The 25,148-nt window shown below is 38.4% G+C and overlaps 2 protein-coding genes across 7 annotated transcripts in view; one reads left to right on the top strand and one right to left on the bottom strand.

The window, feature by feature from the left end:
- POLR1A (RNA polymerase I subunit A) overlaps positions 1 to 18,128 on the bottom strand; it is a 39,978-nt gene extending 21,850 nt beyond the window's left edge. Inside the window, exons 1-16 of the mRNA XM_026679852.2 lie at positions 17,936 to 18,128; positions 16,187 to 16,391; positions 15,836 to 15,985; positions 15,660 to 15,767; positions 14,557 to 14,642; positions 14,327 to 14,436; positions 12,983 to 13,069; positions 10,630 to 10,732; positions 10,366 to 10,528; positions 9,837 to 10,010; positions 7,666 to 7,788; positions 7,012 to 7,239; positions 5,622 to 5,876; positions 3,840 to 4,031; positions 1,118 to 1,267; positions 116 to 299 (exon numbers count right to left, since the gene is read on the bottom strand). Coding sequence (XP_026535637.1) covers positions 116 to 299; positions 1,118 to 1,267; positions 3,840 to 4,031; positions 5,622 to 5,876; positions 7,012 to 7,239; positions 7,666 to 7,788; positions 9,837 to 10,010; positions 10,366 to 10,528; positions 10,630 to 10,732; positions 12,983 to 13,069; positions 14,327 to 14,436; positions 14,557 to 14,642; positions 15,660 to 15,767; positions 15,836 to 15,985; positions 16,187 to 16,391; positions 17,936 to 18,009 — 2,392 coding nt within the window. The 5' untranslated portion in view covers positions 18,010 to 18,128. The remainder of the gene's footprint in view (positions 1 to 115; positions 300 to 1,117; positions 1,268 to 3,839; positions 4,032 to 5,621; positions 5,877 to 7,011; positions 7,240 to 7,665; positions 7,789 to 9,836; positions 10,011 to 10,365; positions 10,529 to 10,629; positions 10,733 to 12,982; positions 13,070 to 14,326; positions 14,437 to 14,556; positions 14,643 to 15,659; positions 15,768 to 15,835; positions 15,986 to 16,186; positions 16,392 to 17,935) is intronic.
- PTCD3 (pentatricopeptide repeat domain 3) overlaps positions 18,121 to 25,148 on the top strand; it is a 35,828-nt gene continuing 28,800 nt past the window's right edge. For 4 of the 6 annotated variants that reach the window (XM_087947480.1, XM_087947479.1, XM_087947478.1 and 1 more), the window contains exons 1-5: positions 18,121 to 18,330; positions 19,927 to 19,976; positions 20,323 to 20,356; positions 23,996 to 24,041; positions 24,576 to 24,644. In XM_087947480.1, coding sequence (XP_087803606.1) covers positions 18,170 to 18,330; positions 19,927 to 19,976; positions 20,323 to 20,356; positions 23,996 to 24,041; positions 24,576 to 24,644 — 360 coding nt within the window. In that variant the 5' untranslated portion in view covers positions 18,121 to 18,169. The remainder of the gene's footprint in view (positions 18,331 to 19,926; positions 19,977 to 20,322; positions 20,357 to 23,995; positions 24,042 to 24,575; positions 24,645 to 25,148) is intronic. The other 2 variants (XM_026679853.2, XM_026679854.2) reach the window with 2 other exon arrangements.

Genomic DNA, 25,148 nt, shown 5'->3' with positions numbered 1-25,148 from the left:
GGGAATCTAGCAAAGAAGGTTCTGCCTCATTTTTCCCCCTAATATTTCTTACTCTTTTTCTCTTTGCATAGTTGCTTACCCAGTTTCACGGATGAAAAGGATTAGTTTTACTCACCCATTGTAAAACCCCTGTAGAACTGCAGGTAGGCAGTGAAGATTCGAGCCAGAGCGGTAAGCAACTTTCCACTAGTCTCACCTCCATAGACCTCATGGCAACAGTGGACTAAACCATAAGCAGAGCTTCCATACTGAGCTTTATCCAAGACCCCGCAGAGCAATTCTCCATTTCTAATAAGAACCTGTCAGATGCAAAAGAAATTAACATTAAATCTTGCCTATATCTAGACCATGGGTGTCAAACTCAAGACCTGCAGTCTGGATCTGGCCCATGGGGTCAGCCTGAAAGTATCAAGGGACCGGCCCATGGGGCCTCTGGCGGCTAAATCGGGCTGCGTGATCCCCCCCAATGCCTTCTCCATGGCCTCCTACAACACTCTGCTGACCGATAACATCCCTCCAAACTGCCCTAAAACAGCCTGGAAAAAGGCCTGGAAAACAGACCCCAAACGGCCTGAAAATGGCCAAAAACGGTCCTATGGTGGCCTGAAAACAGCCTGAAAAATGCCAGAAAATGGCCATCAGAGTGTTGCAGGAGGCCATGGAGGGTGAAAACGAGGTGTGGGGGCCGGTTTTGGCTGGCAGGGTGCTGCAGGAGGCATCTGTCCTGCCCGCGACAGCCTGCAGAGAACTACAATGTTGATCTGGCCCTCAAAGAAATCCAGTTTGACATCTCTGATCTAAACTGAATTCATACAAATTTGCATACTTGTTTCTATTTTGCATAAATAAATAAACAAACATTCCACTTTAAAAAAAATCCGAAGAATTAAACTAATATCTGCCAAATAAAAATTAGTGAAACAATTACATTTTAATCATGGAACAGATTTTTCACCCAGCTGGCTGGTAAATTTAAAAGGATGATGCCTCCTCCAAATTCTGCTGAAGTTCCATGTTATGGCAGACAAGATCCAAGGCTCCAGGATAGATTTCAATAGCCATGAAGTCCATTTGACTAGGGCCAATAGCTTACGTCTTTTCCATATTTGATTCCTACCTGAGATTCACACATAGAGTCAAGATCCGATCCATAAATTCTACAGGCAGATGCCGTTGTCCAGGCTTTTTTGCTAATCTTAGCTCTTCCAGATAGATTTAGTGGAATGTGATCTTCTGGAATTACATTTAGTAACAAAGTAGAAACAACCTAAAGAACAACACAGGATAGAAATATAGCTTAAACATGGAAGACATACTTCTATATTTATATGCATATTTTTCATCTGTAAAGAAACAGCAGAGCAAAACACTAATCAGAATACATAAATAATAAATCATACAAGGGCAACAGTGCTGCTTCAACACGAAAAGTCATTACAAAATATCTAATATGAGAATGAAAACCACAAAACAGAAAATGTGAAATCTACCCAAAAGACCATAATTGGAAGAAAAATGAAGGGAGGGGGGAAAAACGAAACAGACAGGATGGGGAATAGGAGAAGGAAAAGCAGGAGGGTGATGATATCAGTAAAGAATGAAAGAGCAGATAATATGAGAGTTAGGAACCTGATTCAAGATGACAAATGGTAGATTTAATTTTAAAAAGAGAAGCAAACATGAAAAGTAACCAATGAAATAAAAAAACATACAAAGAAACAACATTAGTTTTAGTTATTAAGTTTCCAAGCACAATCAAGAAAGCATTTTTAAAAATCTGAAATAAATGGGATAATGGAGGAGAGTAATATTATGGCTGTTTTTAGTGACAACTGAAGCAGATTTCACTTAGGAAGGAAAAATGATGGAAACTCTCCAGACTGCTCTATGTGTGTGTGTGTGTGTGTGTGTGTGTGTGTGTGTGTGTGTGTGTACACGTATATATGTACACTGCTCAAAAAAATAAAGGGAACACTTAAACAACACAATGTAACTCCAAGTCAATCACACTTCTGTGAAATCAAACTGTCCACTTAGGTAGCATCACTGATTGACAATCAATTTCACATGCTGTTGTGCAAATGGAATAGACAATAGGTGGAAAGCATAGGCAGGTAGCAAGACATCCCCAATAAATGAGTGGTTCTGCAGGTGGTGACCACAGACCACTTCTCAGTTCCTATGCTTTCTGGCTGATGGTTTGGTCACTTTTGAATGCTGGCGGTGCTTTCACTCTAGTGGTAGCATGAGACGGAGTCTACAACCCACACAAGTGGCTCAGGTAGTGCAGCTCATCCAGGATGGCACATCAATGCGAGCTGTGGCAAGAAGGTTTGCTGTGTCTGTCAGTGTAGTGTCCAGAGCATGAAGGCGCTACCAGGAGACAGGCCAGTACATCAGGAGACCTGGAGGCGGCCATAGAATGGCAACAACCCAGCATCAGGACCGCTACCTCCGCCTTTGTGCAAGGAGGGACAGGAGGAGCACTGCCAGAGCCCTGCAAAATGACCTCCAGCGGGCCACAAATGTGCATGTGGCTGCTCAAACGGTCAGAAAGAGACTCCATGAGGGTGGTATGAGGGCCCGATCGTCCACAGGTGGGGTTGTGCTTACAGCCCAACACCGTGCAGGACGTTTGGCATTTGCCAGAGAACACCAAGATTGGCAAATTCGCCACTGGGGCCCTTTGCTCTTCACAGATGAAAGCAGGTTCACACTGAGCACATGTGACAGACGTGACAGGGTCTGGAGACGCCGTGGAGAACGTTCTGCTGCCTGAAACATCCTCCAGCATGACCGGTTTGGCAGTGGGTCAGTAATGGTGTGGGGTGGCATTTCTTTAGGAGGCCACACAGCCCTCCATGTGCTTGCCAGAGGTAGCCTAACTGCCATTAGGTACTGAGATGAGATCCTCAGAACCCTTGTGAGACCATATGCTGGTGCGGTTGGCCCTGGGTTCCTCCTAATGCATGACAATGCTAGACCTCATGTGGCTGGACTGTGTCAGCAGTTCCTGCAAGATGAAGGCATTGATGCTATGGACTGGCCCGCCCGTTCCCCAGACCTGAATCCAATTGAGCACATCTGGGACATCATGTCTCGCTCCATCCACCAATGCCACGTTGCACCACAGACTGTCCAGGAGTTGAGGGATGCTTTAGTCCAGGTGTGGGGGGAGATCCCTCAGGAGACCATCTGCCATCTCATCAGGAGCATGCCCAGGTGTTGTAGGGAGGTCATACAGGCACATGGAGGCCACACACACTATTGAGCCTCATTTTGACTTGTTTTAAGGACATTACATCAAAGTTGGATCACCCTGTAGTGTTTTTTTCCACTTTAATTTTGAGTGTAACTCCAAATCCAGACCTCCATGGGTTGCTAAATTTGATTTCCACTGATAATTTTTGTGTGATTTTGTTGTCAGCACATTCAACTATGTAATGAACAAAGTATTTAATAAGAATATTTCATTCATTCAGATCTAGGATGTCTTATTTTTGTGTTCCCTTTATTTTTTTGAGCAGTGTATATGTGTGTGTGTGTGTGTGTGTGTGTGTATTCATATTCATAAATATTAAATTACACCAGAAAATCTGGGTAATTTGGGTAATCTTTTCAGTTGCCTAATTCTGTTTTTCAACTAATCAACATTGCTGTTACATTTTTTCATAAAATTAAGTCAGAATAATGTAAGAAATATACCCAGACTAAAGAACATAATGAAGAATGAACTCTTTTGTACTTGGAAATAAATAATTCACTAAATACTAGGCTTTGTTAATTGGGTAGCAGCATTCCATTTGTATTAAAAAAAAATCAAGGTATTTTTAACTTACCTGCTTTCCTGTCCATAAGCATCTTGGCTTTATAATAGCTGGAAATAGCAGTTTTACTTTTCCTTTTTTGTCCATCAGTCCTTGATACACCAGTTCAACATACTGCTCTCGAGTGAAGAAACAGCCTCGTGTGGTCATGCTAGTACCAGACACCATATGGTCTTGAATCAATCCTGCCAAGGGTTTCCCATCCTGGAGTCAAATATATATATTAGTAAGTTCAGTAGTAAAACAAGTTCTTGGAGGAGTGGGAGAATATTAGCAATTTAGCATTAATATTAAATTTTTGGCTCCTAAAAACCAAGAATATATTGTCTGTGAATGGTGATTCAATATGTTGATTCATTGTTGTATGCTAATAACACTTGAGCATGAACAATCTATGGAGTTTACTCCATTTCTTTGTTGGGATAAGCTATGTACTGAGTATTATCGCTAACTTCAGATTACTCAAAGGATTTGGCTTGGTGGGTGGTCATGTGACTGGCTGGGCATGGCTTGTATGTAAATATTACAAATATTTATGTAAATATTGAATGTTTTATTAAAAAAGAGCAACTTTTACCCAACATTAGGCGAAGTGGGCAGGCAGACTGAGTTGCTCACAGAATCACAGATTAACTTAGAGATCTATGATTCTGCAATTGGCTACCTGAGTCTGTCACATAAAATTTGCTTGCAAGCAAACTCACAAAATTAACTCACAACACACTATGTTTGTAAATATTGAATTTTTTATAAAAAAGAGCAACTTTTACTCAAAATCAGGCAAAGCAAGCAGGCAGATTGGGTTGGTCACAGAATTACAGATTCACTTAGAGATCTATCTATCTGCAATCGACTACCTGCACTGAATAATAGAAGCTTCAGTCCTAAGGAAGGTTCGGCTGTGCAGAGCCGAAGATCTAAAAATTAGTTAGAAAGCAAGAAATGCAACAATTTCCTGCTTTTTAGCTAATCTAAATCTCCCAGCACAGCAGAACAGCTGATGGTGGTGGTGGAGGGGGAAGGAAAAATAGCAACTTAGCAGGCAAGTTTGCCAAGTAAGGAGTGAGTGGGTGGGGAGGGTTCCTGCAGGCCATGTGGGCTGCGCAGCCTTGTGTTCCTGCGCAGCCTGGATTAATTGCTTTGGGGGGTACTCTGGGGGTGACATTTCTCTGTGGATCATCAAAATTTTCTCGCGGACCACCAGTGGGCCGTAGCCCAGTGGTTGGCGACCACTGCTCTATAGTGTGCATGGAATAATTACTGCAATGAGCCTTGATTATTGGATTTTGGATCCTGCACTTGATTCTATAGTAGGAATAACAACAATAAAAACAACAATACAGATGGATCATCATTTAGATTAGAACATAACACACCAGATATCACAGTCGTTGAAAACCAAAGCATACACTTTATTGATATCACTGTACCAGAAGACGCTAGAGTTGAAGAAAAAGAACCAGAAAAAAAAACACAAAATATTGCGACTTGGTCATCGAATTACGCCATCAGTGCCAGTCAGTAATATTTGTGATACATTTTTAAATGTTCAATTGACTGAGTTTCATGTTTAATGAATAAAAGCATATAAAAATTATTATTATAATAATAACAACAATATAATTGCTAGAGGCAACAAATTATTTCTTTGCCAATAACTAGTGCATCTTGACAGACTGACAGGCTGTCAAAACAAGCATTAATTAAATTAAAAATCACTAAGCGGCTGAAAAACAAATACGGAAAATGGCATACATCAACAATGATGATTTATACCATATTTAACAATTTTACCTTAGGAACCAGATACTGTTCATCTGTACAGGCCAATACATAGGCTTCAGCTCGGCCCAGCTCATTCTGAGGAAAATGAGCATTCATCTCATCACCATCAAAATCAGCATTATAGGCTTTGCAGTTGGCATAGTGAAGCCTTAGAACTTTCTCTCCAGGCAGGATTCTTGCTCGATGAGCTTGGATGGAGGGTCTATGAAGAGTGGGTTGTCGGTTCAACAGAAGGATATCACCATTCTTAATATGGCGGCACACCTAACGAAAATAAAATTCAATTATATAAATATTTCCTTTCAAAGATAATTAGAAATTATAGTGGACTAAAGGAAAAACCACAGTAAGGAAAAAGCAACAGATTATTAGACAAACAGCCTCCCAGATATACTAGTATTACAAATTCCAAAACTCCCAAGCAGTGTAACAAAACCTAGAAATCATAGACTTAACACATGGAGTCATCAGACCAGTGAAAGGCTGAAATAGACAAACAGAACTGTTAAGAGTAATTCAAGGCAGTGTGACTTATCTAGGCATTCTTACTACAAAGTTTTAACATTTAAATCTTTTATTTATTTAAATAGAATTTGTTGTTGATTTATGATTCATATTGTGTTATTACTATTATTTAAATTTAAAGATTAATTGGATGTTAAAAATGGTATATATATATTTAAATTTCTACGCAACCTATCTCCCTACAAGATGACTTTGGGTAGCTTTATAAATGACCGAAACAGATGAAAAATAATTAAAAGATTAAAACAAACTAACATTAAAATATGATTAAAACTATGCTAAATAACACAAGTAAATCAATTATTTTGAAAATTTGTACTTAATTTATTCAATTTTATTGGTCTGAATGTACATGTCAGGGCAAATGACTGACCGGGCAGCATAATCCACCCTCTTTCCCATCATATGTTTACGAAACAGGCCATTCTTTTTTTCAAGAATCTTTCAACATAAATTTAGCAGCAAGGACAACATTTCTTACCACAGTTGTTCAATGAATCCCGGCAGTTGTTAAATTAGTAACACAGCTGTTAACTGAACCTGGATTGCTCATTGACTTTGCTTGTTAAGAAGGTCACACAAGGTGATTACATGACTCTGGGACACTGCAAGTGTCATAAATATGAGCCAGGTGCGAAGAGTCTTAATTTTGATCGTGTGACTATGGGGATGCTGCAACGATTGTATGAAAAACAGTCTTAAGTCACTTTTTTCAATGCTGCTATAACTTCGAACAGTCACTATATGAACTGTTTTAAGTCAAGGACTACCTATAATCTCAACAGAGGACTGGATTGTTAGCATCTCTACCATACACGTGCCATGTATACCTCAATATAAATAATATAGATGATTAGATTTGGACACCACTCACAATTTTTATCCCTGGTTTTGGTGCTCCAGTGGAAGGGGTTAAGAGTTGCTTAGCTATGGCTTCCCTCTGGGTCTGGCTAGTTGTACTCAATATTGTGCGAGACCCATCTTCATTGATAATCATGGAAGCCCCAGGATGCTCATTTGGCCCATTGATGACTGCTTGCCTCAATTCTTGCACATTCCAGGGAGTGACAGGTTGAGGATAGGTCAATCTGGTAGCAAATACCTGCAAAAGAAGAAAAGAGGGGAAAAAGAAAATATTGTGTACATTTGCATCACTCTAAGAAAAATACAATAATCTTTCTCTCTTGTAGGAATCACTTCCACTGTCTAGATTCCACATTACTAGTGGGAATTATTAACTCTCATAAACCTCTGATTCTCAAGCATAACTGACATAACATCTAAATACAGTAACTGCATTCAGCTATACTCATTTCTGGTTGTGGGCATCCACCTTCCCATATTTCTTTCTTTTGTCTTTATTTCTCTCAACATTGTATCATTTTTAAATAATATTCCTGGCAATAGTTTGCAAATAAGGGAGACAAACATTTGGGGAGATAAGAAACAGGCAGCCTTAAGATAAAATAATTTTCCTAATAATAGGAATATATTGGAATAGGAAATAATAATAAAAACGTTTCCTTACCATAGGAATGCCAATTTCATTGGTCTGAATGTACATGTCAGGACAAATGACTGACCGGGCAGCATAATCCACTCTCTTTCCCATCATATGTTTACGAAACAGGCCATTCTTTTTTTCAAGAATCTTTCAACATAAATTTAGCAGCAAGGACAGCAAGAAAGATACAAAATAAATAGATTCATATCACTTTGAAGATTCTGAAAAATTATCTTTCTACCATAGTAGCAAGATCCAGAGAAATGCTTTTAAACTTTACTTTCAAATACATGAAACTGCAGGAGGAGATTATCAGATTTGAGGATAAAATAAAAATTAGCTATCAATGTTATTAATGCATGCTTTGTGGAAATTCTTTGAGAGATAAGATTAATGAAAGCTAACACAATTCTGTTAAGTCAGAAATTTGGTGGCTATTCAGTCTGCTCTATTTGGAATGTCTTTTTATGAGAAAATTGACATGTCTTTTGGATGCCAAAAATGTGACCTCTGGAGGTCAGAGGCAATCTCCAACTTTTCCCTTTGATTAGTTGAAAAGCAGAAATAAATTGTTGGCTTTTTCTTGCAAAGAATCAATAATCTAATATTTGATCAGTTTAGTTACAGGAAAAGCACTCTTCTGCCTTTCCCATTAGTCATTTAATACAAAAAGTTACTAGAGAGGATGTTTCCTTACTTTTCCTTTCCTGCAAAAATCCACATCTCAGGAAGGGAGTTGAGAAAATATCTATGTATACTCTGTATATGTGGCAGAATGCAAATACATGTGTCTATTTGCAAGAGTGGCATGTATAGATGCACACGTTGTGTTTAATTAATAATAAATGTGACCCTTGGGCCAAAAGGTTCATCCATTCCTTCTCTAAATTCCAATCTTACCACTAGAAACTCTGATGCAAGTCATCTGTTCTAAGTTGCTTTATATTATTTTAGGGTGGTGTGATAATAGTTGTTCTTAGTTAGAAAAAAGCTTGGCAATAGGAATCTATATTTCAGAACCATCCTAAAAGAACTACTGTAATGTACTGCATATGGAAACATTTTTGAAGAAAGTCTGTAACTCATAATGAATTGAGAATATAGATGCTAGTTCATTTTAACTGGGGTTAGATACTAAAACTACCTGTATTTTTTTGCTCCATAAGACGCTCCGGACCACAAGACACACATTAGCTTAGAAGAGGAAAACAAGAAAAAAAAATCTGCCTCTGCCTCTCAGTATCCATTGGTGTTCATCTGGTTAGCGTCCTTGCAGCAAACAGCAAATAGCCTGGTCAGCTTCAGCACGTTATCACAGCCTGATTTAGCACGAGCAGCTGATTGGCAGCTGGATCGGCCTCCTTGAATACCACTAATCTGTTCCACTAAGGATGTTCCAGGCGGCAGGGATCCCTGCGCACCCCATTTTCGGCCTCTGCATGCCTCATTTTTGGCCCATTCCACACAGCGGGGATCGCCACTGCCAATCACCATCGTTCAAGGCTGAAAATGGGGCGTGGTGAAGCCAAAAATGGCCAAAAGATGGAGGTCCAGGGAGTGGGCAAGGCTTTGGCAATATTCACTCCATAAGATGAACAGACATTTCAGGCACTTTTGGGAGACAAAAAAGTGCATCTTATGGAGCAAAAACTATGGTATATCACTAGCTTTACATTCAATTTCTAAATTCAAAGCACTTGATAATTAAATACTTGAATAGCTTGGATTTGTATATCTGAAACAAGGCTAGATTCCAAATCAATCTACTCATCTTATGTCATATATCATCTCATGTCTCATATACAAAAGGCTAATACTTCAAATACCTTTATATGATTATGATTATAGAAGCTACAAAGGGTAGTTGATTATGATTACTAAGAGAACGTTTTCCAGTGCTTCACTACTTATGAAAATTCTATAGGTTGACTCTTCTAATAATTATTCAATTTAATAATATCTTTGTCATTTAAAAGTTCTACATTAATTTAACTGCTCTTTTTTGCTTCCTAACTTCATTTGTTCACTACATTGTCCATTTGCTGTATTGTGTATTTCTGCACTTATATGAACAACCTTTGATGTATTTTTTTAAAGGATAATATGCAAATACAAATAATATACTGTACAGGTATACTTAAAATACTTTATATTCTTCCTTCATCAATAATTTTAAACACCTTCAGAAATCTCACCTGTCGTACACCAGGGTATTTTTCAGATATAAGTTTATCCATGTCACTGTCAAACAAAATATTAACATGACTTTGAAGACGGATCCAACTGTTATAAAGCTTATCTGCAGTAGTCTGCCCAGGAATTGTTGCTAAGATAGAATGGTCTAGAGATTCCAAGGGCTGGTCTATCATCTGTAGAACAAAAAATTAAAATTACCCCCCAAAAAATCCAGTTTAAAAATACTTTACGTATATACACACATACCCCACAGACAGAGGGAGGGAGGGAGAAGTTAAAAAAATGTGGGAGTAGAATTCATAGCCTTGACTTTACAAAGAGAAGAGTGAGAACAATGGCTGAAAAATTTCAGCAAGATCTTTTTGCTTAAAGATGAAAAAGCAAAGACCAAACTTTGTCATTAGTGTTTGGAATAACATTATTACTTTTTTAAATACTCAGAAGGCTGGCTAAAGTGTAAAAATTTTACAAGATTTCAACTAAATAGAGGTAGGTTTTTTTCATAATGAAGCACTGAAGCAATCTTACTGTCTTGAGATCTCCATTTTCTGTCTGTAATGGCTGATTTTGTTCTTGAGCAATGAAAGCCAGAAGCTTCCGAATGAGGAGGGCATCCTTCATAACAGCTTGCAAATTCACTGTTTGGCCATTTGCAAACATCTGGTCTCCAACAAAATTCACAGGACGATATCTATAGATCAGATTGCACTGGTTATCCTTAGAAAATATTCTCAATAAATTGGGCATTATACATATAACTGATATAATAAAAATGCAAAATAATAATATTACCTAGAAGGTGGTACAACAAGTTTATTTAGGAAAAACATTTCAGGATTGAAAGTTGAATCGCCAGTGACTGCCATCCCAGAGAAAAGCTTGCAAAGGAAAAACCCTGAAAATGGAAAGAATTGAAATAACCAAGATGCAGCCTATCACTGCTGTATTTCTCTAGAAATCTCTTTTTTTGGTTTACATGTCAGAAGTCAAATGTTTCTATACATATTTATTTATATCTATTTAGATTCTCTTTTATTTTTTTTATTTTATTTTATTAGCTTGCATAAATTTTTAAAAATGAAATGGAAGTCAAACATCAGCACAAGACTCAAATATAACATTTCAGGATGTAGAGGCAGTCCTCAACTTATAACAGTTCATTTAGTGACCTTTCAAAGTTACAACGGCACTGAAAAATTGTCTCAGGACCATTTTTCACACTTATGACCACTGTAGCATCCCCATGGCCACATCATCAATATTCCAGTGCTTGGCAACTGACTCATATTTCTGACAGTTGCAGTATCCTGGGGTCATATTATCATGTGAAATTCTGACAATCAAAGTCAAAGGGGAAGCCAGATTCACTTAACAATCGCGTTACTAACTTAACAACTACAATGATTCACTTAATAACTGAGGCAACAAAGATACCGTATTTGCCGGCGTATAAGACGACCGGGCGTATAAGACGACCCCCCCACTTGGAGGCATGTTTTTCAGGGCAAAAAAGTCGTCTTATACGCCGGCAAATATGGTAACTAATCATCCAATATTTACACAGTGTGTATGTTATTCTGTGTTGGGAATGAAGGATGTTTGAACTCTCTTAGATGGACTGTCTAAAGGAGCGTGTCTCGGAGTAGGCAGGCGTTACTCCAGAACCCTGGCCCTTCCCGGCGGAGTCCCTCGGGCTTTCTCGCAACAGAGTCCTCTTGCAACGCGTCCGCTAGGTCAGCCAAATGATCCCGGCGGGGTCACCGGAAACGCCCTCCAGAAATCCCCGGGGCTGCAGCGGCAGGGCGGAGTGCCAGGGGCCGTGGGAGGAGCAGGAAGGCAGGCAGCCTTCACATGGCCCTGCCTGGGGCGACAGAAGCGACCCACGCTCTCGCTCCCCCCAGCCGCTGCAGCCTCGGGCGGAGCGAGGCGAGCGGGATTCGAACCTGATTCAGAGACGCGGGGAGGCTCTTGGCGGAAGCGACACGGGGGATCCGGGAAGCCAGAGGCGCCTTCGCTGCGTCCCACAAGCATCCGAAAGCCGGCAGTGGATATACCGTATTTGCCGGCGTATAAGACCCCTCCACTTGGAGGCATGTTTTTCAGGGAAAAAAAGTTGTCTTATATGCCGGCAAATACAGTAATATAAAGGGGCAAAACTCACTTAAAAATGTCTTGTTTAGCCACAGAAATTTTGGGCTCAATTGTGGACATAAGTCGAGGACTACCTATGGTTTCTTAAATGTACATATGTCACTGCCTGCAAAACTAAGATTATTAATTTTATTAATCTTTTACTAAGACTTCTAAATATAGTCCAGCTTTGAACCAGAGAGAAATTGTGTGTTCTTAGGCAAGAATGTATAGAAATTTTGCAAGAATTGCATAAGTCTCATTTATTTCAATGATCTCAGCGGAGAAAAACATCCTCTAAATTATAGTGGTGATAAGTAGTTTAGTTTTGTGTTTTGAACATTAATATGTAAACTAACATGCATAGATTTGCATAGACCCAATTATAGATTTCATAGATGTATTCTATCTGTAGAGTAACTCAGTGCTGGTTGTTATTTATTTCACTTCATGGTTCAGGATCTAAATATTGCCGGGGTTGTCTTTTCTCAGCAGTATCTGTCCATTTATTGCAATGAGAGAAGTTTCCTTCTAGGGTCTTGTCCCTTAAGAAATGTCATTTGCTGAGATTCCTGCTCATTACTTCCCAATCACTATCCCCTTTTCAAAAACAGCATTCACCCCATATCAGATAAGCTCTGATCCTGTTAGCTTTTCCCTAAGGCATTAAGATCTGGCATTTTCAGTGGGCATTTAGATCTGACTGAGTCATTTTAGTTTCTTCTGATGTGGGTGTTGCTATGATTATTCCCAGGGAATGGGATATTGCTGGTTATAAACTTATTTTATCATTTTATGTTCATACTGTTATATTTTAGTTTTAGTTTTATCATTACTTGATGAGATCTATAAGCCACTCAGAATTATGCATACGGTAATTACAGCAGCATGTAAAGTTACTAAAGTAAAATAGATCAGCCACACTATAGCTTTCAGTATTATTATTATTATTTTGGGGGGTAAATTGAAAAGAGGTATTCATTCTTAAGAGCAGCAAGCAGTTTCATTCACTTACCCTCATTCTTCCACAAAAACTCAATGTGTTTTTTGGCAGTCAAAGATGTTATGTAGCCACGTTTCCCCAGCTGAGTTTCATCTACAGCTAAGAAGTTTAAATTATTGCATGTTTTGACATATATTGCAAGGTACTTGAAACAATTTCTGCATTTACTTTTCTCTATTTTCAGTCAATAGACAACTGCCATCTTACATTGTACGACATTTTCAATTTATTGTGATTTATTGTATATAAATGATAGTTGTGTGGATTTGAGCATCATGATAACCCAAATGATTTGCAAAGGCAATTAAATGTACTTTCTTTTCACAGAAAAGCTTTTAAATTCATGAATTGTTGGATGGAATAAGATTTGGCTATTTTCAGACATTATGCTGCTTAGGGTGCTTGCTTTGGTCATAAAATATGACATGTCATTGTGGTTTGTGAAACTACAGGTTTGTACCTGTCCTGTTTGGTTCCTATACCCAACTAGACAGTTTGTACCAGTCTGGTTTCGTATAGCAACCAATCAGGTTAGGTACAGATTCCAATGGATAATTAAGAATGCAAAGAACTGCAACCAGCCTGCCTTTTATAGAAGACCTTATATTGCACAGGTCAGGAAGCCTGAGAAGGTATTTGCAGACCCTTCATATCCTGCACATAAACTCTTTCAGTTTCTCCCCTCAGGATGCCGCTACAGAGCACTGCAGACAAAAACAACTAGACACAGGGATAGCTTTTTTCTTTGGGCCATCACTCTGCTAAACACCTAATTTTCACAGTCATCTCTACTGGAAATTTATCACATAGTATGGCTATGTATTATCACATAGTGTTACTATTTATCCTTATTATATTCTTTACTTCCCCTTATTTGTATTATTATTAGAATTATCATTATTCTGTTGTCTTGCATGTACAGTGAGAATTTCTGCACCAGAGACAAATTCCTTGTGTCTATAATTACACTTGGCCAAATGAAGTATTCAATTCAATTCACATATGGCTTATGAGTGAGAAAACCCATTCAGGCTAATTTTAGTGAAGACTGGAAATATATGAGATTTGAGACTAGCTTTAATTCCATTGTGTTAATGTGTCCAGTCACTCTTAAATTTGAGAAAGCCCAGATGCAATTGTGTCTTGAAATAATTTATAAATTTACCTTTTATGACAGTATCCAAAACTTTCAATTAATTTTTAACCTAGACATAGAAGTCAGACTTGAAAAATCTAAACATTGTACCTACCTCTACATGGCATATTCTACAACTGTTTGTTCTAGTGTGATAAAAATATTTCTCAGTAACAACTTTTGCATCTATGTGTGTGTAATATACAACAAAATACACATACTTGCTACTTCCTCCACTATTGTCTGTTTGCCTGACTTCTGAGTTACGACAGTGGGATAAGTTACTGTGAGCTTGCTGTTATGTTCTTTGCGAACAAGTGATCTTCCTGCTCTTGAAGATGGAAGGGGGGGAAAAAACAGAAGCATTAACCCAACATGAGGACAAATCCTAATGGTTTACAAATTTGGGATGAAAGGAATAAAAATGCCCAGAAAAAGAAAAAAAGCTTACTTGCAGTTTGGACATTTCTTTGAAGTCATTTGTAATTTCCAAAATTGAGAGATAAGTTTACTTCTACATTCACACACATTTTTTACCTATACCAAGAATGAAAAGCAAAGTTCTAGAAATTATTCTGTAAATGAAACACAAATTTAAATACAGTTGATTATGAGCATTAACAAGAACAAACTTAATTTAAAATTTCACTCTGTATTGAGTTAAGAAACCTCCAATGTCACCAAAAGCATTTGTTATATTTATCCATGATTACATAAAAGAGAACGGCACACCTTCATCACTTATTTTCTATTCAGGGTTGAAGCATTCACAAAGCTTTCCATTTAAGTCTCACGTAGGATTTATCCCGGGGTGGGATGGTACCGGTTCTGCCCGGCTCTATAGAACCGGGAGTTCTGAAGAACGGTAGACATTGAACCGGTTCTGTGTTTGCTGCTCTTTGGCCCACCCGCCCGGGCTCTTACCTGTCCTTTATTTCCTGCTTTTTCAATCTCAGCTGCTTTGCGCAGCACAGATGAGGTTGAAAAAGCAGGAAAAAAGTGGCTTTTGAAACACTGCGCACCAGCGCTTTTCAGATGTCTGGGCAGCACAGCTTAATGTTTTTTACATGCATGCACAGCATAGTCACCGAACAGGTAGTAACACCGGTTGAATCCCACCCCTGGATTTAACTTCTATAAATTATTTAAAGCCAGGAAAATCCTGAATTCATTCTTCATATTAGCTAGGACTTCTAGTCTAAATACTACCTAGCAAACCAACATATGCCACCTACGTCCACTAACTAGGCAGTGACCCTTCCAAATGTTAAAGAGATAATAGGAAGAAAGAATTCAGGATTTTCCTGCCTGCAGACAGAAAGTCCTATTTTCTTTTCTGAGCAGCCTACAATTATATTGCATTACTTTTGGAACAGATGAAATTAGGAAATAACAGTTTGGCCTTAAACTATGAAAGAAAAATGTCATGTTAAGTCAGAATAAACAACATGTCCATAAAGAACCACTGATTCACAATTTAATGGGAAATGAGAGGAAGCTGTTCATTAAAAGCAATGTAAATAATTACATTAAACATTGATTCTTCTTACTTACATGTGCACTGTAACCTCTAAGCTGATTATTTTGGAGCATATCCTTTGTGTAGCAACTTAATACTTCTTCCATTTCAGCACCAATTGCATCTGAGCTTTCATCTAAAAACTGAGAGAATTATGACATTACAAATATATGAAATACTGTCAAAACAGATTAAGCAAAATAAAACTTACCCTACTCAGGATTGTTTCAAGATCATGGACCTCTTGAATCAATCCTATTTCTAGTAGCTTTAGCTGATTTAGTAATAAATGAATTGCAGCTCGTGGACATGTTAAATGGGAACAATTCAAACAGGAGCCTCGCATCAGAAGGAATAATTTCTGAAAATAAGAACACTTGCTTTATTATCCTACTAATTCACATATGTTTAATACTATGTCAATGTTATTTTGTTATATTACAACAGAGTGGAAAGGTTATTATATATTATTAATTATGAATACTTCCATTTTCAAATTCTGAATGCAATGATTAATTCACTGCTATCCATCTCCAACTTAACTATGGCTTAATATACTTACATCAAAAAAGAGAGGATTATAAACAGTGAGAGGTAGTTCTATGTGACCTAAATGACCAGGACAGTTGTTGAAATCTTGCAGACAAGTAACACAAATTTCCTTGTTGTCAAGTGGTCCCAAAGCCAAATCATATAGTCCATTTGGGGATGGAGTACCCGCATTATCAAGAAAAAGAGGATTGGTTATAGATTTTACACTCAATTTCCTAAAAGTAAAAGCAAAGAGGGGGGGAAAAACAAAGAAAGTGCCATGGAAATCTTAAAATTAATAATTACATTTCGCAATACAACATGTATTAATTTCTTAGAAGTTTTACAGCTTTCATAAACTCAGAAAATATTCATTCAGAACAGCAATTATCTGCTCTTTTTTAACTATTTAAAAAAAGGAAGTATTATATTTTGCAAACTGTTACATTACAGAATTTTTACAGGCAATTTGTTGCATAGAACTATCCTATACTATATATGACTATTAACTCAAAGCATATACTAAGGAAAAATGTTATGTTTTGATGCACAGAAAACCAAGTCAAATTCAACAGACTCAAAACAGCTTAACTGGATTGCTAGATAGTATACATTTTAATATTTTTGACACATTTTCATCAGAATTGCTTAATATTATCTGAAAACTGACTTTGTCTGTTCACACTTTTGAAGACACAGAAACCTCTTCCTAACTACGATGCCATCTGAGTACTGTACTATGTATCAGTCTGAAACCAAATTGAAAATAGCTTAGAATAAATTATCCATATCTTCCAGGATTATAACCCGATCACCTTCTCAACAACTTTCACTGGAATGGAAAGGTTTGAGATTAGATCCAGAACATTTGGGCCTAGTGAAGGTTTCTTGAGGATGGGTATATTACCACTTCTTCAAAGAAGAACGGGCATATACTACCACATGGACGAAAATGCATGTCTCCTTCCAGATGGCTTTTATCACCCAGGCAGACATAGGTCTAAAACAGAGGTGTCCAAATTCCTCAGTGTAATCCTATTTTTACCAAGAAAATCACATGGATAATGGTAAAACAATTCATAAGATTGTGCTGCATTATGGACCTGTTGGATCATCTGGGGCTCAACATGCTATTGAGGAAGAGTTGAAAATCTTTTGGAATACTAATGGTATTTAGGTTATGATTAGATCAAAAACTAAAGGATATCTAGTTGCTGATGTCCCATGCAAGAAAACCTAATGTTGTAAAAACAAAATTACAGTAGGAATGTAATGTAAGAAGCATGGACATGCAAAAGTTGAACACAGTTTAAAATAAACTATGGACTGGAATTTAGCACTTTCAATCAAAAGATGATGGTTTATTACAGTACTTAGGACATGAAAAAGAAAGGAGCAACAGCGCTGATTTCATAAAAAGGATAAAACAAGGGAAGTATTTGGTGCAATTAAGTCAATGACCGAATATCAATTAAAGTTTGCAATTTAGTATAATAATTATCCAGGTTTATGTTCCAACCACTGGTGCAGAAGACTGATACGCTTTACTATGATCAAACTAAAAACGTCATGAACTGTCCTCGGCCGAAATTCTAAGACTAAAACGCGAAATCTTCGACATAAAAACACTGAGAATCGTCAGAAAAGCATTTTGACATTAGGCTGACAGATAGGACACGCAGTCACATTAACTAAATCCCTCAATGTGGGCGGGTGCCCGGGGAAACTAACTTCTGACCGCTGCCTCAAGCGGTCTGTTCTTCCTGCCGCCCGAATTTACCTTATCTCTGCGTCCGTATACATCCCAAACGACAACCCGGTCAGGCGCCTCCACGGCGCCTCCTTTGCAGCCATGACTCCGACCGACCAGATCACGGGCAACGCAGCCCAGATAATCGCCAAACAAGCCCGGGGAACCGTCGCGTGCTCGCAGCATGCGCTCTGCGGCGTTGCGGGTCACAGCTTCCGCTTCCGGTCCCTTCCACATTTTCAGCACCAGGCGGCCAATTCCGTTATGGCGGCTTGGAGGTTGCGGCGGTGTCCGTTTCCCGCCCGAGACTTGTTGCAGAGAAGGCTCGTCGTTTCGGGAGTATCTGGCTCTTTTAGGGAAGGGGGCGACAGGTACGTTGGATCGGATCGACGCGAAACCGGGAGTCCCGTTAATGACTTGGAAAGGTGAGGCGCTGAAATATACGAGGTTGCAGCTGTAATTTAATGAATAGGATTGCATCCGTTTCGTCGTCTCGGGTTGCCTGTACTCGAGGCTGGATGGCAAATCGTTCTTAATATTGGTATTTCATCGTAATTATAATTATATTTTATATTCCCTGCTCTATTAGTTTAAAAGCAAGTAATCTGAAGCTTTCTAGGCGTTTTGAACGATAACGTCTCATGAGCTACGACGCAAGCCACGAGGAGAGAGTCAGAAAGTTCTAACCTAAGATTTATTTAAGTTTGCTCTAAAGCAAACGTGTTTTTCCTCTGGGCACACTAAAGTTGTTTTTTTTCAAATTACGGTGCAAAATACAAAAATGGCACGCAGTAGATAAATATTAATATTAAATACAATTATTACTGCCTATATATTCAATAAATTTCCCCTCTTTAAAATGTTAACAAGAAGAGTTCTTAAAAATTATTCAGTGGTTGTGCATAAATCCTTATAACGTTTTATTTATTCAGTTTCTATATCCTGTCATGGAATTCTGCTGCCTCTTGTAAATAATTATGCCTGAATGTTAGGAAGTGCTTCCCCACAATTAGAACAACTTATTCAGAAAAATAATGAATCCCACAGCTCAATGTATTCAAGCATAGAATAAACAACTTTATATTTGAGGTGTTTTATTCTTGATTATTGCACTTAACAAAAGATTAAATAATTTTACTTAAAGCACACTTTCTAATATTGGTCTGTCAGTGAGAATAGTTAATACATATGCCACCTTAGAAAGATCTTTCTCTGTTTCCTGATTTTCTAATAATAAACGATTGTCTAATCAATGATTCGAGGATATTAAATAAAGCCATAACTAGAAGTGCTTGGATAAAATTGTAAAGACCTATCTCAAAAAAGCCAAAAATTTGCTTATTTTCTATTTGAGATAGTTTTTCAGAAATAGATTGGATTCATATATCACAGCTATAAGATGCTTTAACTTTAACTTAAGATGTTGCACGGACTTAGTATCTTTATTTCAACAATTAATGTATTGTTTAACTTTAGTCAGTAAATCATGGCCAATGAACCATGGCTAAACATTGTAATAAGATCTACCTCACAACATTATTGGTGTAGGAAAAATAGGAAGTATAATAAATAAGCAAGGGTGTCAAACTCTTATTTCATTGAGGGCTGCATCAGGGTTGTATTTGACCTTGGAGGGCTTGGTGGGCATGGTGGGGGTGGACGTGACCACCTCAGCATCACTTCTGCAGCACTTTGCCAGCAAAAAAAGGAGCAGCGTGTGCTGCTCCCCAGGGCTCTGTTTTCGGCTGCGGCCCTCTGCCAGCATAAATGGAGATGGGGACTCCCGAGCTCTGTTTTTGCTGGCAAAGGAGGGGGGGGGGGGGGCTTCGCTGTTCCCAAGGCAGCCCCAGGGGCTAAATCTAAGTGCCTCAAATCTAAGTGCCTTGGCCTGCAGGCCTTGAATTGACATCCCTGTATCCCAGAATATTATATATTCAATAGGATTCTTTTAAATTATGTATTAGATAGATAGATAAATAGAGTGTGTATGCATGTACATTTATCCATATTATTTTTCTTAGGCACCGTTCAGAAAATGCAACCCTTCTGGAAAAATCCCCCATCGTGAAAGGTATAATATTTTGTTGTGTTCACACATGTACTATTAAAACACATATTTGCAAATGATAAATTTATCATTTCAATTAATATATGTCACATAGTCTATATTTGTAAATAAACTTGAAGACTTTGGACTTGTTTCTGAATAAATTGATTTTAGATAGGACAATTACTTTATCTGGCAAAATTTGCTTCCAATAGAGACAACACTTACTTAAAATTGTTGTTTTAAAATAGTCAAGTTGAATGACTAATGTAATTCTATTCAGAATTAAAATTTTAATAGTTAAACATTTTTCAGATGAATAATAACTTAATAAGTTAGTTATACTTGTTTTTGTTTTTTATAATTGCAGAAGAAACTATTTTCCTTCCAAGAAAAAAAATCTGGTGAGTTTTTTGTCCCAGGAACTATATTACTATCCTTTCATGGCAACTTACAATAAGTTTAAAATAACCATAAGCCAAAACATAAATAATGGTATACAGCTTTAAAGAGCTTTTGTGAAATGATTGTGAAATTTTCCCATAAGCCATCACGAATCTTGCATATTCTGGATCAGCTGAAGTTCATAAACACTTTTGTTAAATAATTGCTTGCTTTAGGATATCTGTTTACTATAAGAAAAACATTCCTAGATACTATCCCAAATGTTTAACATATGCAGTTGTAAACAATATTTTAATATTTGGTTGTGGGATTACCATGTTTTAAAGTAACAAAGTAAAACAAATTGCAGTTTTCTCCCATTTTAAAGGAGTACCGTTTCAAAATAAAATATGAGCCATGCCTAACTATAAGACATGCTTTCTTGTTCAAATGTGATTATGCATGTTACCATAGTCAGGTCTTGTCAAACATATCTACTATAAATGTAGCTGTCATTCCTCTTGCATAGTATGCCTAGTACAACTATGGCCTAAGTACATAAGCTTAGCTTCTAAAGTAAAATATCTGCACTACACAAGATATTTTTTATTGATTAAGAAACTACTACCGTGTTTCTCAGAAAATAAGACTGGGCCTTTTATATATATATATATTTATTTAGACACCCGAAATGGCTAGGCCATCTTTTCGAGTGGTGCCTTAATTCCCCCTCTCCCCCGTGCACCCTTGCCTCTCCACTGGGCAGCTTCTTTAGCAGCTGTAAGTAGCGCCCCATGCGCACCCTTGCTTGCCTACCTGTCGTCCATTCTGGGAAGCTTGGCCACTGTGCAGCTGCTTTTGATCCCTGCTTTCCCTGCCGCAGTCGTCAACTCCCCCCGCTTTCTTTCTCACAAGAAAAACGAGCAAGAAAAAAAAGAAGGGGGGGAGGCACTTTTCAAAAGTCTATTCACTTGTCATGATCAGCCCCTGCCATGAGTGTGTGTGTGTGTGTGTGTGATGGGGGTTGTTTCTGGCAGAGATTAGGGAAGGGGGGGGTGGATTGGAAGAGATTTTCCCCACGAGAGTGGAGACCACAATGCTTGTAGGATGTGATTTATCCAGGCTGCTCTCTCCTGTTATCTCTGCAGCCTTTCAGGAAAGTTTTCTATTGTGGATTTTTGATTTTTCCCAATTCGCTTGCTGGGGGTGGCGTCCATTCTAGCTTCTGCCGCTCACAGCTTCCAGAGTTTTCCCAGTCTCCGAATAAGCGCGCGCGCACACACACACACACACACACACACACACACGAGGGGCTTCCATCCAATGCAGTGTCTCTGTATTGGTGTTATTCTGCTGTTATTTCCTCGCTTAGAGTTGGAACAACTTTTCTTTAGAGGAAGAGATTGGGGGGATTTATTGAAATCACCCGGTCTTTGCAAACCTGAATCGCTTAGCTTTTCAGCAGCCCGACTTTAAAAATGGCAGGTGGGGGAGGAGAAAGAAGAATTAAAATACAACAAGGTGTGTGGATTCTAAAGAAACAAACACTTGCTGTCTTGGGTGGCTTTCTGAGGTTTTTTTTTTCCTGTGGCCAGGTGAAAAGCCATATGGGGGAGTGAGGGGGACTTTCAGGTTCAGAAACTCTTGGTTAAGTAAGTTGCGCAAGCTGCTATTTCTTCTCCCCTCCCTGCCCCCATTTCATGTTGCCTTTGATCAGATCTTAATGATAAACAACCCTTTGGTAACCTACCAACTGCATACCAAATCCCAGCCACTCCCAGGAGAACTACAAAGCAAATCCCAGCTTCCCCCAGAGGAGCCACAAAGCAATACCCCAATTTATTAAGAATCCACCATTTTATTATAAAAAAATAGATAAACAAACCAATTTATTCAAAATCCACAATTTATTCAAATACAGGCACAATTTATTCAAAAATATTTATGTCATCTTCTTCTGGAATATTGTTATAACTCTCCAAACCCTGGATTCCGGTTGGAATCTCTTGTGATTGGTCCCAATCGCTGATGTCCCCCTCGCTCCCCCGTATGGCTCTTCACCTGGCCGCAGGAAGAAAAAAAAGAAAGCTACCCAAGATAGCAAGTGTTTGTTTCTTTAGAATCCACACGCCTTGTATTTTAATTTTCCTTTCTTGTCCCCCACCTGCCGTTTTTAAAGATGAGCAGCTGAAAAGCTAAGCGATTCAGGTTTGCAAAGACTGGGTGATGAATGGATCCTCCCCCCACACCAAATCTCTTTCTCTAAAGAAGTTGCTCCAACTCTAAGCTAGCAGAATTACAGCAGAATAACACTGATTAATACAGAGACACTGCATTGGACGGAAGCCCCCCTCTGTGTGTGTGCGCGCGTGTGTGTGTCCATATTCGGAGACTGGGAAAGCTCTGGAAGCTGTGATCGGCAGAGAATAAAGGAGAATGGACGCCACCCCCCACCCCCAGCAAGCCAATTGGGAAAAATCAAAAATCCACCATAGAAAAGTTTCCCGAAAGGCTGCAGAGATAACAGGAGAGGACAGCCCGGATAAATCAGACCCTACAAGCATTGCGTTCTCCACTCGTGGTGAAAATCTCTTCCAATCCACCACCCCTTCCCTAATCTCTGCCAGAAACACCCCCCTCCATACACACACACACACACACACACACACACACACACACACAAACACACACACAGAGCAGGGGCTGATCATGACAATGTGAAAAGTCCTAGACTTTTGAAAAGTACCTCTCCCCTTCTCCCTTTTTTTTTCTTGCTCATTTTTCTTGCGTGTGAGAAAGAAAGCCGAGGGGGGGAGATGTTTGGCGGGTGGCCTTTGGATGAGCGACGACTGTGGCAGAGAAAGCAGGAATCAAAAGAATTAGTGAGGCATGGGAGTGCAATCCAATGGACAGGTGATCCAATGGACAGGTAAGTCATGTGGGATGAATTTGGCAAAGTTATCCCCCCTCCTCCGCCCTTCCCCCCCATGCCTCTTCACCTCGTATTGTCTGCACTTCAAGTGATGTGACAAATGGCGGGGAAATTTAAGCCGCGCATGCACTTAAATAGGCCCAAATTTTGGGGGCAGGCCTTAATTTAACTACATGCGCACAAAGTAGTGCTGGGCCTTCGTTTTGGGGGGGGGCACGTATTGTTGGAGAAACATGGTACTTATTTGCACAAAGGGGGAGTTCCATACTGGAGGTGGCTGCTGGTTTGATGGCATATTCAACCTCCCAACCTTGTGCTCTGCTGTTGATGTATTGATTATCATATTGTTATATTCTTATAGTTCTTTTTAATTGTTTATTTTATGGGTTCTATTTTACTTCTGGTTTGTCCTCATTTCTTATCATCCTATTTTCTTTCTGTTTATCCTCCTTTCATTTTTGTCCTTTTTATTATTACAAACTGCTTAAAGTAGCCCCATACAGGTGGGAAATAAATTTAACAGATAAATAAATTTAAATAAAAGCTCATTCATCCAGGCTTGTTTATTGACAATTGAATATGTAAGGTTCCATCGAAGCATCATTTTAGATCTGTGTATCCTTGAATTTTTGTTCGGTAAATTGCACCAGAGTTTCTGTTGAATGCAATATGCAAATTAAAAATAATACTGCAAATTTAAACTTTAACACATTTTGCTTAAAATTAGGGATAAATCAGCAGTTCTTCAGGCACTTGCATTAACTGTAAACAGGGTAAGTACTATCCTTCATTGGGTTACTGGTCCTTTTTTATATAAAATACCGTAGAGATTACAAAATATATATTTATCTGTATCATGTGTTGACTGTAATATTATTTCATGTTACATCTATTCCTTTATATGAAGGGGGAAAGTATGACATTTCAGCTAACAATACAAACATAATACTATGTTCAATGTTGAAAAAAACTAATTTTTTTCCCATGATAAACAGTAGCACAAAGATGTTGTTTACAAAGTTATTAATATTTGATAGCATCAGCTTCCTTCTGAAAACATCTGCCTGAATGTTTTACAGAATATTAATTCATTTTGCTGATAACCCCAAAACAATTTTCTCTCTTATCAAGGCTTTTTTTATAAGTATACAGTAATATTAAGGAGTACAGTCATGAGTTTTTCCTAATAGAAGAGCTTTCCAGTATTAAATTACTTATTAAATTTAATATTGGTACAGCAGAAAGATGAATCTACTGTTCATTTCAGCAGAATCTATACATTAAATGTTTTTTCGTCCTCCTTACAGGATATTACAGCTGTTCCCTATGCGTTTCAAGATGATCCTTATCTTATCCCCAGAAATTCTTCAGAGCATGTAAGTGACTCTTCTGAAACTTTATTTGGCAGAAGCAAACAAAACAATGATTTACGCAGCCCCCCCCTCCCTCCCCCCAGCTCTTTTTTTGCTGGCAGAGTATTGCAGAAGGCTGTCCAGGCTGAAAATGGGGCCCAAGGCACAGCCCTTCTGAGCTCCATTTTCGCTAGCAGATGCACCATAGGCCAGTCCTTTGCTGCTTCCAAGGCCGGTCCTACAGGCCAGTTCTAAGCCTTGAGTTTGCACTACTGGTATAGACTGATTCCATTATTTCTAGTGTACTTTTGGAATTCTAAATTCCCTTATTTTTACACACTGATAATCTAATAGGCTCAGTTGGAAGAGGAAAAGCTACATCCATCTCCTCCATCGTGTCATATGCAGAGTTGCTTACTAAACTTCAGATATTATAATATAAACCAATAAAAATCATTTAAAAATAGATGTTTAATAGACAATCTTATTTAAAGTTAATAAGGAAAATGTATTTGCCTTTAGGGGTTG

The sequence above is a fragment of the Notechis scutatus genome, chromosome Z, assembly GCF_049901735.1.
Source record: "Notechis scutatus isolate UNSWTSFEM ecotype Mainland chromosome Z, rNotScu1.2, whole genome shotgun sequence".
Classification (NCBI taxonomy): Eukaryota; Metazoa; Chordata; class Lepidosauria; order Squamata; family Elapidae; genus Notechis; species Notechis scutatus.
Note: the sequence above shows the minus strand (reverse complement) of the source record. Positions and strands in the feature narration are given on the sequence as shown.